Here is a 14,068-nt window from a genome sequence, read left to right as displayed (position 1 = left end):
CCAAGTGAGTAAGGCTAGCTGAGCTGGGCTTGCCTTTGACTCAGAGGCAGAGTCAAGTTTGGGACAGTCCTCAGGGCCCTTGGTGTTCCCACAAAATAAGTGTAATTCTTTTCGATGCCATTATTTCTGGAGCGGCGTTTCTGTTTTCTCTTCTTTTTCGAAAAGGATCTCATGCAGCCTAGGCGGGCCTTGTACTACTTACTGATCATGCTGGAATTACAGAAGTGTGCCACCCTCTCACCCCTTCAATTCCATTACTTTTTCACTAGTATCATCAATATGTTTATATATTTACAAAATGAAAACCCAGGTACTATTTTATAAACTGTTATGAATGAAAAATAAAACATTTAACATCTGGAGGGTTTTTTTTTTTTTTTAAATTCTCATTATGTAGCCCTGGCTGGCCTACAACTCACTATGTATACCAGGCTGGCATCCAATTTGAGACAATCCTCCCGAGCCTCTGCCTCCTGAGTGTTGAGATTACAGCCAAAGGTTAACTTAGCAGTTGCCACCTTTGGCTACAGATGGGAATTTCTGATGTAGTTTTATAAAGTACTGGAGCTTCCTTATGTTCGCAAGTATCTGACTTAATTAGTAGTTTGCACTAGGGCTGGGGTTGGGGTTGAGGATATGACTCTTCCCTTAAATGTTCCACCATACCTTTGGTAATGAGAGAAAATGCTCCCGATTGAAGCCCAGTGCCCATATCTCCACAACCTGCTCTATTATTCTCCTAACCTATGAAATGAAGGTGTAGACCTTTCTTTGATCTGTTAATTTTAAAATTTTATGTAAATGGGTTCTGAACCACCATGTAGGTGCTGAGAATCAAGCCTGGGTCCTCTTTAAGAGCAGCAAGTGGTCTTAACTGCTGAGCTATCTCTCCAAACCCATATTTAAAATTTTTTACTTTTATTTATTGTGGTGGGTATTGTAATAAAGCGCATGAGGGACTTGGCAGATTCCATGGCAGATGAGGGTGATATGCCAAGCAGACAGAGTTTAGTAAGGTGTTTTATTAGAAAGGGAAAGGGGGGAAGGAAAGAGAAAAACGTTAAAGGGACACACACACACACACACACACACACACACACACACACACACACACACACACACACACACACACGATAGAAGAGGAAGACAGAAAAGGTCCTGTAAAGAGACCAAAGAGGAAGACAGGAAAGGTCTGTCTGCCCCAGGGGAATGGCGAGAAAGAGAGCCAAGTGGACAGGAGTCTGTCTTTTAAAGGGGTCCTTCGCACCTGTGTGGAGTCTACTTAGCCATGGAACCTTGGGCTGACCAGGGCACTGCCTGAGTGCATTCTGCCAGGTGACAAAGGCAGACCAGCATAATGCCTGAATCCTTACAAGGGGGCGGTGGGGTTCCAAATGGAGGTGAGAGGACAACATGCCGGGGCCAGTTTTAAGCTTCTACCATGTGGGTTATGTAGATCCAACTCAGGTCATTAGGATTGGTGGAAAACAATTCTGCCCTAATTGCACCGAGCCTCAGGGAAGGTAGAGTATTTAGACTGGGAAAGAGTAGAAGTGGGCTCCAGCTATGAGACTATCAGCCATGATGATTTTTCCACTGCTGCTTTGGGGTCACCCATACTCCTGCCAGTAACCTGTCTCTTGTGTGAGCTCAATAAACTCAATGATTCTCCAGGGCAAACTTCAGTGGAATTATATTTTGGTTTGTCATGAATCTTAGAAGTAGGAGGTAGATGTTCACAGCTTCCCCAGGGAAGGAATTTTCATAATACAGGACTGTGTACTGGTTGAGAAGTTTTTATAGATTTGGCCTGTTAGGTAGAGTAAGAAGAAACTTGTTTAGTCTTTCTCTGAAATAAAACTTTTTGCTGCGAAAGAGAACACAAAAAACAAACAACCCCCCCCCAAAAAAACCCTTTGAACCCAAATGTGGATACATCTGCTTTTTAAGCAACTGATTTCAGTGTTGTTTCCATCAGTTTCACAATCAAAATCTGAATCTCTCCTTTTCTGTGATGCCAGGCAAGCTTGACACTTAAGGGAAATCTGGGACTTGCTCAGTGTGGGATTGCAATTTTTGGGACAGAGTGAGTCATGGGGCTTTTGGTACAACACATATTACTCAGTGTTTTCCAGCTAGCCAACTACATATTTCAAACTTCCCAAAGGCTCCCAGGAGAGAACAAGGAAGAACAAGAAAGAAAGGTACAGGAACTGTAAACAAATCTCTAGGGAGTTTTCTTAGTGATTGATTTGGGATGGCCCAGCCCATTGTTGGGTGGTGCCATCACTGGGATGGTGGTGCTGGGGTCTATAAGAAAGCAGGCTGAGCAAGCCATGGGGAGCAAGGCAGTAAACAGCACCCCTCTTCATGGCCTCTGCATCAGTTCCTGCCTCCAGGTTTCTGCTGTCTTTGTTCCTATGCTAACTCCCTGCAGTAACAGATTACAGATTCAGAAACACAAGCCAAGTAAACCCTTTCCTCTCCAACTTGCTTTGATCATGGTGTTTCATCATAGCAACAGTAATCCAATGTAAGACAATTTTCAAAGTTATCTATAAATTTTACTTCATTTTTCTGAGAAATTTAAAAAACTGTTTTTACTGTAATCTTATTGTCAATCTGCTTAGAAATGAAAGTTTTTGTTTTTTTGAGAGTCTCACTATGTAGTTCTAGCTAGCCTGGAACTCTCTATGTAAACCATGCTGGCTTGCCTCTGCCTCTCAAGTGCTAAGGTTAAAGGTGTGCATTACCATGCCTGGCTAGAAATGAATTTTATTAGATCCGGTGATAACATGCTATACTCATATAAATAAATGACTAATAGGAATAATATTGTAGGGCCAGCAAGATAGCTCAGCTGGCAGAAGTACTTGCTGTCCATGCCTGGTGATTAGAGTTTGATACCCACAATCCATGTAAAGGTGGAAGCAACAAACTGTCTTTGCAAAACTGTCCTCTGGCCTACACGAGTGTGCCATGACACACACTGACCTACAGACATACACCAAATAATAAGACTTTAAAAAGGAATGTCTCAAGTCTTTTTCTGTCCAATGAGTTTTATTAGAGTAGTTACATGAACATGTGTTTGTTTACAAGGGCATGGACACATACCAGAGGTTACACCATTGAAGAAAATGTCTCTCCAATCATTAACTATATATAAATCCGAAGAGAGAAGAGGAGACCTGTGAACCCTTCCCTTTTATGACATAGTTTATGGGCTCAAACTTGAGCAAATAATCACAACTAGTGCGAGATCAGCAATGCTACAGCCATGTCATCCCTGAAGACAGCATTCCACACTGCTCCCTTCTTCCCCAGTGTCCCTGGGCCTTGGAGGAGTGATACACATGTCCCTCTTAAGACTGCTTTTGTTGTATATTTTTGTATGTATAGGTTTTGGCATATTCTATCCTCAACTTCTCCTTCCGCGACTCATCATATTTGATATTTTTAATTTCTACTTTGTGAATTTTCTGTAGTTTCTGTTGCTTTCTAGATTGTACTCTATAATAGTCAAATAGAATACAAAGCTATTTCAATTTTTCTGTATTTGTTCAGATTTGCTCTGTGTCCTAATATATGATCTATCTACTTTAGAGAAAGTTCTACAGGCTGCTGAGTGGAATGGAATGTTCTAATCTCTTAAGCCCATTTCATCTATGATGCCATTTAACCACAAAGTTTCTCAGTTTTTCATAGATAACCTGTCTATTGGTGAGTTCGGGGTTAAATCCAAGACTATATCTATCAGTGTTCAACCTCTGAATCTGGGTTCACCTGTGTTCAGTGCATTTGTTCAGAACTGCAATGTCTAGGACAATTGTTCAGTACAAAGTGATTTACTTTGTCTCTTCTGAATAGTTTTGGTTTGAAGTTTATTTTGTCAGCTATTAGAATAGCAATGTCTACTAGTTTCCTAATTCCATTTGCTTTGAATACCTTTTCCCCATCCTTTCACTCTAAGATAAGCTCTATTCTTTCTTTTCTTTTTTTCAAGACAGAGTTGCTCTGTTTATCTTTGGAGCTTGTCCTGGAACTCACTCTGTAGACCAAGCTGGCCTCAAATTCACAGTCTCTCCTCCTGAGTACTGGGATTAAAGGCATGAGCCACTGCTGGCTGATAAATTCCATTCTTGACGTAGGTGTGGTGCTTGGAGGCAGCAAAAAAGGGATCCTCCTTTCTTTCTTTCAAATACAAATCTGCTAGTCTTTTTGATTGGGCAACTAAGACCATGAATATTCAGAAAAGGCAAGTATTAATCTGTCATCTAGTTGACTTTATCCTCTTTGGGTATATGGATGCCAGAGGCTGGGGTGAAGCTTCCACCATAACAATTTTGTGTGACAAATGAGAATGCAATAGGCATTGCATTCTTGTTTCCCTAATCCTCATTTGTCTGTTGTAGCATCTTTTACTTTCCCTTCTGTTTTCTCTAATGTGTATCATTCCACACAGTCTGAAGAGTTTCTCTCCCAATATCCTCTGAAGAGCTAGCTTAGTGGTCATAAATTCTACTGGCCTCCTATTATCACACAATGTTTTTGTTTCTCCATCAGATAGTTTTCCTGGGTATAGTAGTCTGGGTTGGTAGGCATGGTCTCTCAGAATTCAAAATACATTCCACACCTTTTGGACTTCTATTAATCTTCCTATTGAAAACTAAGCTATTATTCTAATGAGCTTGCTTTTGTAAGTGTCCGGGTGTTTTTTTCTTCTCATGAGCTCTTGATACACTTTTGTCTTATATATTCAGTGTTTTAACCATAATGCTATGGTAATTTCTGTTCCTATTTGGTGTTCCATAAGTCTCTTGAGCTTGGGTATGCCTCCTTCCTTCCTTAGATTTGGGAAATTTTCTGCTATAATTACATTGAATTATTATAATGTCAAATATATATGATTATATTGTCTTTGTGATGGATGCCTGTAACCCACAGCTTTGATCTGTCTTCATTAATAAGTGGAACACAAGTAAGTCCAGTGACTGATTACCCTCCTGAATAGTTACACCTACATGTGTTCTAGCCCTTTTCCTATGACTTTCTAAAGTATAAGGTAGTCATAGGTGCAGGGTTTTGGATTAGACCCTTCCAAATGGGACCAGGCTGTAAATAAATTTCTCTTTACAAACTTCTATTTCCTAATTTCCTTGTTATTTAAAACACACACGTTTGGTGAATACTTCTAGCTCAGAAATTGTTTCAAAAACAATTTTTTAAAAATTATACTTTTAAAAAGCCCTTTCTCCCCATCTTTTTGGATATGCCTGTGATCTGTCATATCATGTCTCTGATTTTCACAAGTACACATTAAAAACTACATAAAAGTGAAAAATATGTTTGGCTAGAAAAGAGTGTAGGAAACTTATTGAAGCATGTTACCAGAATGTTTGTAATAAGAAAGTGAAGGGTCAGACAGATGGTTGTGATGACCTGACAGCCACTTTTAGGACACAGATGGTGGAAGGCGGTGGTCCTCTGACCACCACACTCAGGTTCTCGCACATGCACCTTCTGCATAAGTAACTATTAAAAACTTTAAACTAATTGTATATAAAAGACTGATGCCTGTGGCATTCTCATTTGTCACACAAAATTGTTATGGTGAAAGCTTCACCCTAGCCCCTGGCATCCATATACCCAAAGAGTCTGGAATGTTATGGTGGAAGTCCCCATCCTTCCCATTTCAGAAAAATCTGGCTGCTTTAGCTGAAAAAGCTGTCTCACTTCTGCTCATCTACTTATCCCTCTCAGATCTATCTGATGGTGTTTGATGACTAGAGTACCTATAGTTCATTAGTTAAGCTGCTTAAAGTACAAACAGGTGTGCTTCTTTCACAGGCTTCATGGTCAGGGAGTAACAGGTCTCAGATGTAACTTCAGAGGTTCAGAGTTCTTAGTTTCTTGATTGTCTTCTGAAAATGTTTATGCCTTTTAACCTAAAGCCATAGCCTTTTGCTATGACACCAAGATGTAAATCTGTTCCAGCTGTCTTACAGATACCTGCAATTTCCTGGGAGAAGTTCTGCTTCTGTATCAAGAAATCTGATCTGGTGAAAACTAGCAGTCTCCAGAGACCCTTTTGACCCCACCCATTTTCCAGCATATCTTGCAGGTTCACTCCTCCTGCCTCGGCCAACCTGAGACCACAGAATGTCCTCCAGATAACGCCTGCACCTGTACCAGCTCCTGGAACTTCACCATTGCAACCTGCCTTATCCCTCAAGGAATAGGTGCCCGAGACATACAGGATGGCAGCTAACCGAATACTTCTTCCCTCATACCACCTTCTGAGTGTGATCCCACTGATTTCCGACTACACCAGCGCACATCATCCCTTGTCAGCAGGAAGAAGCCAGACGTAAACACATACACAAAGAGTCTGGGATGTTATGGTGGAAGCGTCACCCCAGCGTCTGGCATCCATATACCCAAAGAATCTGGAATGTAACGGTGGAAATTCCACCCAAGCCTCCCTCCAAACCCTGCTGCATCTCAGAAAACCGCCAAATGAGGACGCCCTCCCCCAGAAAATAGACGTCTGGTTTTCCAGTTTCTCTCTACCGTCTCCTCTCTGCGGGACTGGAAGGCCAACCGGGGGCCTTGAATCCATCAAACGTGGGCTTTTTCTAATTCGGTTTGATTTGGATTGCTGCATCGGAGGAGAGGCTTATCCGGATGCAGAAACTTTTCAAAAATAATTCCTTGTGCTGCTGAACCATGTACAGTCCTTAGCTACCTACACAATAGTAGGTTAAAAAAACAAAACAAAACCGAAAGCTTATTAGTCACCTCTTCGGCGGCCTGGAGTTTGTGAAGGAGAGCCGAGAGACTGTGGAATCCCTGGGATGTCCTCTTACAAGTGTGACGGAAGACCGCGCCGCAGGTCTGGAGGCCTCCCTGCTCTCGGATGGAAACGATATTCCTACAGAATGGCCCTCTTGATGCACAGACCTTTATACGGGTCACCAAGGACGAAGCAGAAGCTTCGAAAAGACTCCACAGCCAGTACAACAGCCGCACCGGACATCAGTAGACAAGCCAAGAGCGCGTTTCGACAGGCCGCCGGAAGTTGCGCTTCCAAGCTGAGCGACGGCGCCCCGGATGACGCCACGCGCGTCGCACAGCTAGTGACGCAAGTCGCAGACGCGCGCCGGCGACGCCTGTCATTGCCTGGGGTTTGTTCCTGAGGCGAAGCCGGCGCCATGGCGGTTCTCCTGGAGACCACTCTGGGCGACGTGGTCATCGACTTGTACACCGAAGAGCGGCCGCGCGGTGAGTCCTGCGTCCCCCGCGCCCCGGCGGGGCCGCGAACCCGTTGCCCAAGTTCTCTTCCCTGCGCTGTGTGTGGCTCGAGCTGTTTCATGGCGGGCCTTGGCTAAAAAATAGCTGTCGTGTGTGTGTGCGTGTACACGTGTGTGTGTGTGTGTGTGTGTGTGTGTGTGTGTAAAACCCGTTTCCGCTGTGTGTGTGTGTGTGTGTGTGTGTGTGTGTGTGTGTGTGTGTGTGTGTAAAACCCGTTTCCGCTGTGGTCCTAAAAAACAGCTGTCGTGTGTGTGTGCGTGTACGTGTGTGTGTGTACAACCCGTTTCCGCTGTGGTCCTCCTTGAAGGACTTTCGTTCTGTGGGGGTGGATAAGGTGGCCCGCATAGGCGATGCCCACAGCTTTCGTTCCTCCGCTGCGCTTTCTTTACTCGTGAGAGGAAAAGAGTTAACTACGGCTTGACGTGTCATCATTTGCCAGGATGAAAGCAGGTAGGCTGCGTCTGGTTTTCAGGAGGGTGGCCGTGGCATCCTTCCTGGTTACATGAAAGGTGGTGTGGATAGTCAGTCAGCAAGGCGCTAGTTTAGGCGTCTCACCTTTTAGAATCTGATTTTCCACTGAGGGAGAACGAAGCTGGCTCCAGTTTTAACTTAGAGTCCTAATAGACGGATGTGCACGTTGCTCTGGAAAACACAGGTGAGTGAGTCTTCCCTAGTGGGGTTATGAAGAAGTCAAGCAAGAAAACCAGCTCTTTTGGAGATGAGTGGCAATTAAGGTTTTCTTAGCAGTTTGGGGTTTTTCTGGAAATAGCAAGAGACTTGGCATGGCTGGAACGAATTGGTATGTGGAATGAAACAGTTGCCTCTGATTTTCAGTCAGGTTAGATACTGGTATGTCAGGTCCTTAATAGCCTCCTTTGTCTTCCAATGTCACAGCATTGGAAGGTTTTGAAGAAGGATTATAGTATAACACACTTGCGTTGGAAAGATAATAGGCAGCTGTGTGGGGACTGTATCCATTGGGAGAACTGGGAAGCCAGGAGAGATCAGGTACAGCCAGTGCCCTTCCTCTGCAGGATGGAGATATTACCACAGAACGTAAGGAACTGTGCCTCCTGCCACACCCACGTTCTCCCATGCTCAACTGTTTCCCCTCCACCCACAAACACTTCACTTTCTCTTGCAGTCTTCAAGTTACTGTTGCCACTGCCCACGTTCCTCACCACTCTTATCCTACCAGGAACTTCCTGCCTATTCAGATCTCAGATAAACCACGAGCTCTTCTGTGCAAGGCTCAGAAGATCAAAGTTAATCTGTTTCTTCTGTTCTGGCTGTGATGGTCTCATAAACCACAATGGCATTCATTTTATTAGAACATATACTTAACTGTCCTGGAACTATGTGCCTGGCTGTCTCCTCTCAGTAATGTGCTGCAAGGAGAGTAGGAACTGTACCTTAATATCTCCATTATCTCAAGAACCGGGTACAGCATCTGCCACATTGGGACATGTACTAGTAGTTTGGTGCAGTGAGTAATGAATAGGAATGTGTTGCTGTCAAGGGATAGAAACTCGACTCAAGGGAGCTTAAAGTGTTCATTTGCCTTCTGTTGCTGGGATAAGCTTGGATGCCTAAGGGTGGCTGAATCCAAAGGCTCCAAGGTTAGTCTTTGCAATTGTATTGTTATCTCTTGATTTTATTTTTCCTTTTCCTTGAGTTTCTTTGACACTCTGCATGTAGAGCAGCACTTTACATAATGAATGGACCCTCTCCCCTAGAGTTGTGCACTCCTGAAGCAGAGATAGAGTTATCATACATTATTAGCAAGCAGGGGTCCCGCAAAGAAAGCTTGGGGCAGTAAAAACATGTCCACTTGTGTGTATGTTTTTGAAGGAGAGTGATTGGGCATCTAGTTATGTGTATACCTACTTGTCAATCAATAGTAAGCGTATCCACATATCCAGATTGCTTTTTTTTTTTTTTTTTTTTTAACTTGCTGAAAAAATTAAGCAAGCCAGGTGTGGTGGTGCATGCCTTTGATCCCAGTAAACAAGTTCCTGGACAATCAGAGCTACACAGAGAAACCCTGCTTGGAAAAAAATTAAAAAAAAAAAAACAAGTAAAGATAATCAGTAAATGAAATCTTAAGTACCCATGACCAATTTCATTACAAGTTGTCAACACATAGCTAATTTTGTTTCATTCACAGCACCCCCTACCTCCACTGGATTTATTTAATCTGAAATTGCTTCAGTGTGTATCTATAAGAGAAAATAATTGAAAAAAAGTATAACTGGGACCAGATGTGGCAACACATGTCTGAGAATCTAACCCAGGCCCTCCTGCATACTAAGCACTAATATATTGGGCGGTGTCCCCTACCCTCATCTTTCTCATTTTTTTTTTTAACTCTCTGCCAGTCCAGTTCTCTTTCTTTTCTTTTCCGTTTTTGTTTTTTTTTTTGAGATGGGGTTTCCCTGTGTAGCCCTGGCTGTCCTGTATCTAGCTCCATAGACCCATCTGGCCTGGAACTCAGAGATCTGTCTGCCTTTGCCTACTGAGTGCTGGGATTAAAGGTTTATCATGCAACACCAATGCCCAGCTTTCTTTTATCTTTTAAAAAATATATTTTACTTATTATTTTCTGTGTGTGCATGTGTACGCTTGCAGATTTGCCAAGGCACTCCCATAGAGATAGAGGAGAACTTGGGAGTTCATTCTCCTTCTACCATGTGGGTTTCAGGAATCAAATGCAGGTCATCAGGTTTGACAGTGAGTTTCCTTATCCATTGAGCCACTTCACCAGTCTCCAAGTTCTTTTTTAGGATATATATTTTTAACTAATACATAAAATTGTTGTATCTATGATGTAGCATGTGTTGATATATTATAGTCAAATTCTTTTAATGTTTACCTTAGGTCTCCATGTAGTTTTCTAACTTCCCCAGCTATAAACATTTCTTCTTCTGAACCGCTGTGGCACTTTAAAACTTCCTTTAAAAAAATCATTTTATAGAGCCAAGTGTGGTGGTATATGCCTTTAACCCTAGCACTTAAAGCAGAGGCAGGCAGATCTCTGAGTTTAAGGCCAGCCTGGTCTGTGGAGTGAGATCCAGGACAGGCAGGGCTACCCTGAGAAACTCTGTCTTGATAAACAAAGCAAAACAAAACAAAACAAAAAAATTACTACTTAAATGACATAGATAGTATTATCAGAAATACCTAGTGTTGTCATTAATGTTTAATTGTAAGGAGCTTCATTGTATTGCTTTTCCTGTCAGCCTTTGAGACTAACTGTATATCCCAGTCTGGTCTTAAGTTCATTTTTCTCCTGACTCTCCTCAGGCATGTGCCACCATACCTAGTTATGACCCTAGTCTCATAAATATAAATTTGTTGAGGGCAAGGAGCCTCATGCATATTACTTTCTGTCTGGTTTCTTAGTGTCTTAAGACCATCCTAGCATGTATCTCTGTGATTAGGCTATGAGTTCTTAAGGACGTGATCCATAATTTAATGATGTTTGTGATAGCAGTGCCAAGCATCTAGAAGGCAGTATTACTCCTCTGTTGCTGTAATACAACACCAGGACCAAAAACTAATTTATGGAAGAGTTTGTTTTGGATTCCTGTTCCAGAGGGGACAGTTTGTAATGGTGGGGCAGACATGGCAGCTGGATTAGGCAGCTGAATGCTCACATCTTTAACAGAGCACACCAAGCAGGAAGAGTGAACTAGAAGTGGGCTGAGGCTATGAACACTTCCATTGATGAATTTCCTTTGGCAAGGATCCCATCCTAAAAATTCAATAACTTCCTCAAACAGTGTCACCAGCTGAGGCTAAGTTCAAGTACCCAAGCCTATGGAAAACATTTCAAACCACCACAAGGCACACAGTAGATGCTTATTGAATATGCAGGGGAATTTATATGAGAAAGATTATTCACGATAATTAAAGGTTTTTGCAAAGTCCTTTTTTGTGTGTGTGCTGCTAGGGATTGAACTCAAGGCGTCAGGAATGCTTGGTAATTACTGTACCTGAGGTACAACCCAAGTCTGTGAAATGCTTTTTTTGTTTTGTTTTGTTTTTTTGAGACAGGATTTCTCTATGTAATTTTGACTGTCCTGGAACTCTCTCTGTAGACCAGGCTGTCCTTGAACTGCTTCTGCCTCCTGAGTGCTGGGATTAAAGGTAATTGACACCACCAACTGGCTTAAAATACTTTTTTTACTAATTGTAAAACAAACAAAAGTCCCAAAGGTGTTTGCTTTTTTTTTCCTAATTTATATAATGCATTCATTTTCATATGTCCTGCTAGATTTCTTTTCATCATAGCATCTTTACCTTTTCCATTAAAAACCAATCTATAAATAAATAATTGCTTATTTCTAACATTAGCTCTGATGTCCAAAAGGTTGTAAGAAAATAAAATGGTATTTAAAATATATTACCTTTTAGTTTTTCTTTATTTTTTTAGATTTTCATCCATGTATACTATCCATGTGTACTATACAGTGAAATATGAGCATATAAATCCCCATTTCCTCTATAACTCCTTCCATATCCCCTCCAATATGTCTTCCTCCCATCTTCATGTCTAACTGATACTTCTCACAGTGCACCGTCCACTGCAGTGTGGCAAACATGATGCCAGTAGCTATACCCTCAAAGAAGAAGAAGACTTAAAGAGGCATAGTGCCTCCTTTTATGGCTTTGGGCTTACTTTTTTTCTTTTAAGATTTATTTATTGTTTGCATGTGAATGAGTGTGTGTCATAGAATGCTTACAGGTTCAGAGGACAGCTTTTGGGATTTGGTTCTCTGTTTCTGACATGTAGGTTCTGGGAATTAAACTTAGGTTTTCAGGTTTGGCAGCAAGCACCTTTACCTCCTGAGCCACCTCACCAGAACCTTGTTTTTCTTTTAATAAAAAGTGTGAACGTAGAGATTAAATTGTACTAATTATGCTTTTACAAATTTGTTTTAAACGTAATTTTTGCTTTCCAGTAATAAATTTAGTTTTTATTTTCTTTCAGCTTGCTTGAATTTTCTGAAGTTGTGCAAAATAAAATATTACAATTACTGCCTTATTCATAATGTACAGGTAAGATGGTAGATATTAGTAATGTGCTTTGTTATTGGAAACATCTAGCAAACTGTGAATTAACAAATAATTCTGTGTATTGTAGAGGGATTTTATCATACAAACAGGAGATCCTACAGGGACTGGCCGTGGAGGAGAGTCTATATTTGGGTGAGTTCTTATGTATATATTTTAGTTAGGGTTTCTGTTGCTGTGATAAAACACCATGATCAAAAGCAAACTTGGGGAGGAAAGGGTTTATTTACTTCAGGTAATTCTCCATGACCAAAGGAAGTCAGGACTGGAACTTAAGGTGGGAACTGAAGCAGAAGACATGAAGGAACACTTCTCACTGGCTTGCTCCTCATGACTTACTGTACTTTCTTATGCAACCTGGAACTACTTGCCAGGGGTGGCACTTACTGTCTCTGGGCTGAGCTCTCCTACATCAATCTTTAATCAAGAAAATGTTCTGTATACTTGGCTACAGACAATCTGAAGGAGCCATTTCCTCAATTTAGGTTCTTCTTCTCATATAACTCTTAAGCTTCTGTCAACTTGATAAAACAACAACAGCAGCAACAAAAACCCAACCCAGTATGTGTGTGTGTATTTAGAGACAGAATCTTAAGTATCCTAAGCTGACCTTGAATTCAGTCTCTATCAAGCTGAGAATGGGCTTGAACTGGTCCGCCTGCCTCCTTTTTCCAAGTTTTGGGATTAGAGGCATGTGCCATTATGCCTGGTTTTACATCCTAGCAATTGAACCTGTAATTTGTGCATTCTAAACATACATTTTCCTGATTGAGCTATATCTTCACCCTTTATTTGTTTTTTGATTGCTTTTGAGATAGTATCTTACTCTGTAGCCCAAGCTATAGACTTGGCTCAGATTCAAGACTCTTATGTTTCAACCTCCTAAGTTTTGGATTATAGATGTGCCTCTCTCTCATCACTTCTGTTCTCAGTTCATATCATATAATTGGTTTTATGAGACAGGATCTCACCCTCGTCTAGGCTGTGCTGGAATTCACTGTGTTGCCCAGGCTGCTTTCAAACTTGTTACAACCCACCTGCCTCAGCCTTCCAAGTACAGGTTTATATGTGTATTTACTTAATTATTCATTGATTCATTTATGTGTGTATATCTGTGTATGGACATGCATGCCATGTGTGTAGGTCAGTACAACTTATTCTTTAAAAAATGTTTTTTTTCACATTAATTTATGTGTGTATACATGTTTGTACACACATGTTTGTATACATGCATGCCATGTGTGTAGGTCAGTACAACTTATTCTTTAAAAAATGTTTTTTTTAACATTAATTTATGTGTGTATACATGTTTGTACACATGGAGATCAGAGGGAATCAGTTCTTTCTACCATCTAAATTCTGGGCTCCTAACTCCAGTTGTGTGGCTTGGTAACAAGCACTTTTATCCATTGAGTCATGTCGCCAGCCCTCTTTATTTATTTATTTAGAAGTCTCACTATGTAGCCCTGGGTAACCTGGATTTCACAATATAGACCCAACTTGTGGTCAGACTTTCCTTTGGACCACCAGCTCACTAATAACAGGGACTTATTATTAATTATGAAAGCTTGGTCTTAGCTTATGCTTTTTCCCAACTAGCTCTTATAACTTAACCTGTTTTTATTAATCTACATTTTGCCACATGGCTTGGTTACGTCTCCTCTGTACCATATGCCCC

The 14,068-nt window shown here is 41.4% G+C and overlaps 1 protein-coding gene across 1 annotated transcript in view; it reads left to right on the top strand.

Annotated features, from left to right (window-relative positions):
* The first annotated feature begins 7,125 nt into the window (after window positions 1–7,125).
* Ppil4 (peptidylprolyl isomerase like 4) overlaps window positions 7,126–14,068 on the top strand; it is a 36,989-nt gene continuing 30,046 nt past the window's right edge. The window contains exons 1-3 of the mRNA XM_027402051.2: window positions 7,126–7,284; window positions 12,308–12,375; window positions 12,461–12,525. Of these exons, the coding sequence (XP_027257852.1) occupies window positions 7,215–7,284; window positions 12,308–12,375; window positions 12,461–12,525 (203 nt within the window). The 5' untranslated portion in view covers window positions 7,126–7,214. The remainder of the gene's footprint in view (window positions 7,285–12,307; window positions 12,376–12,460; window positions 12,526–14,068) is intronic.

This window comes from Cricetulus griseus, chromosome 2 (genome assembly GCF_003668045.3).
Source record: "Cricetulus griseus strain 17A/GY chromosome 2, alternate assembly CriGri-PICRH-1.0, whole genome shotgun sequence".
NCBI lineage: Eukaryota > Metazoa > Chordata > Mammalia > Rodentia > Cricetidae > Cricetulus > Cricetulus griseus.
The sequence above is the reverse complement of the archived record's forward strand: the minus strand, read 5'-3'. Positions and strand labels throughout refer to the sequence as shown.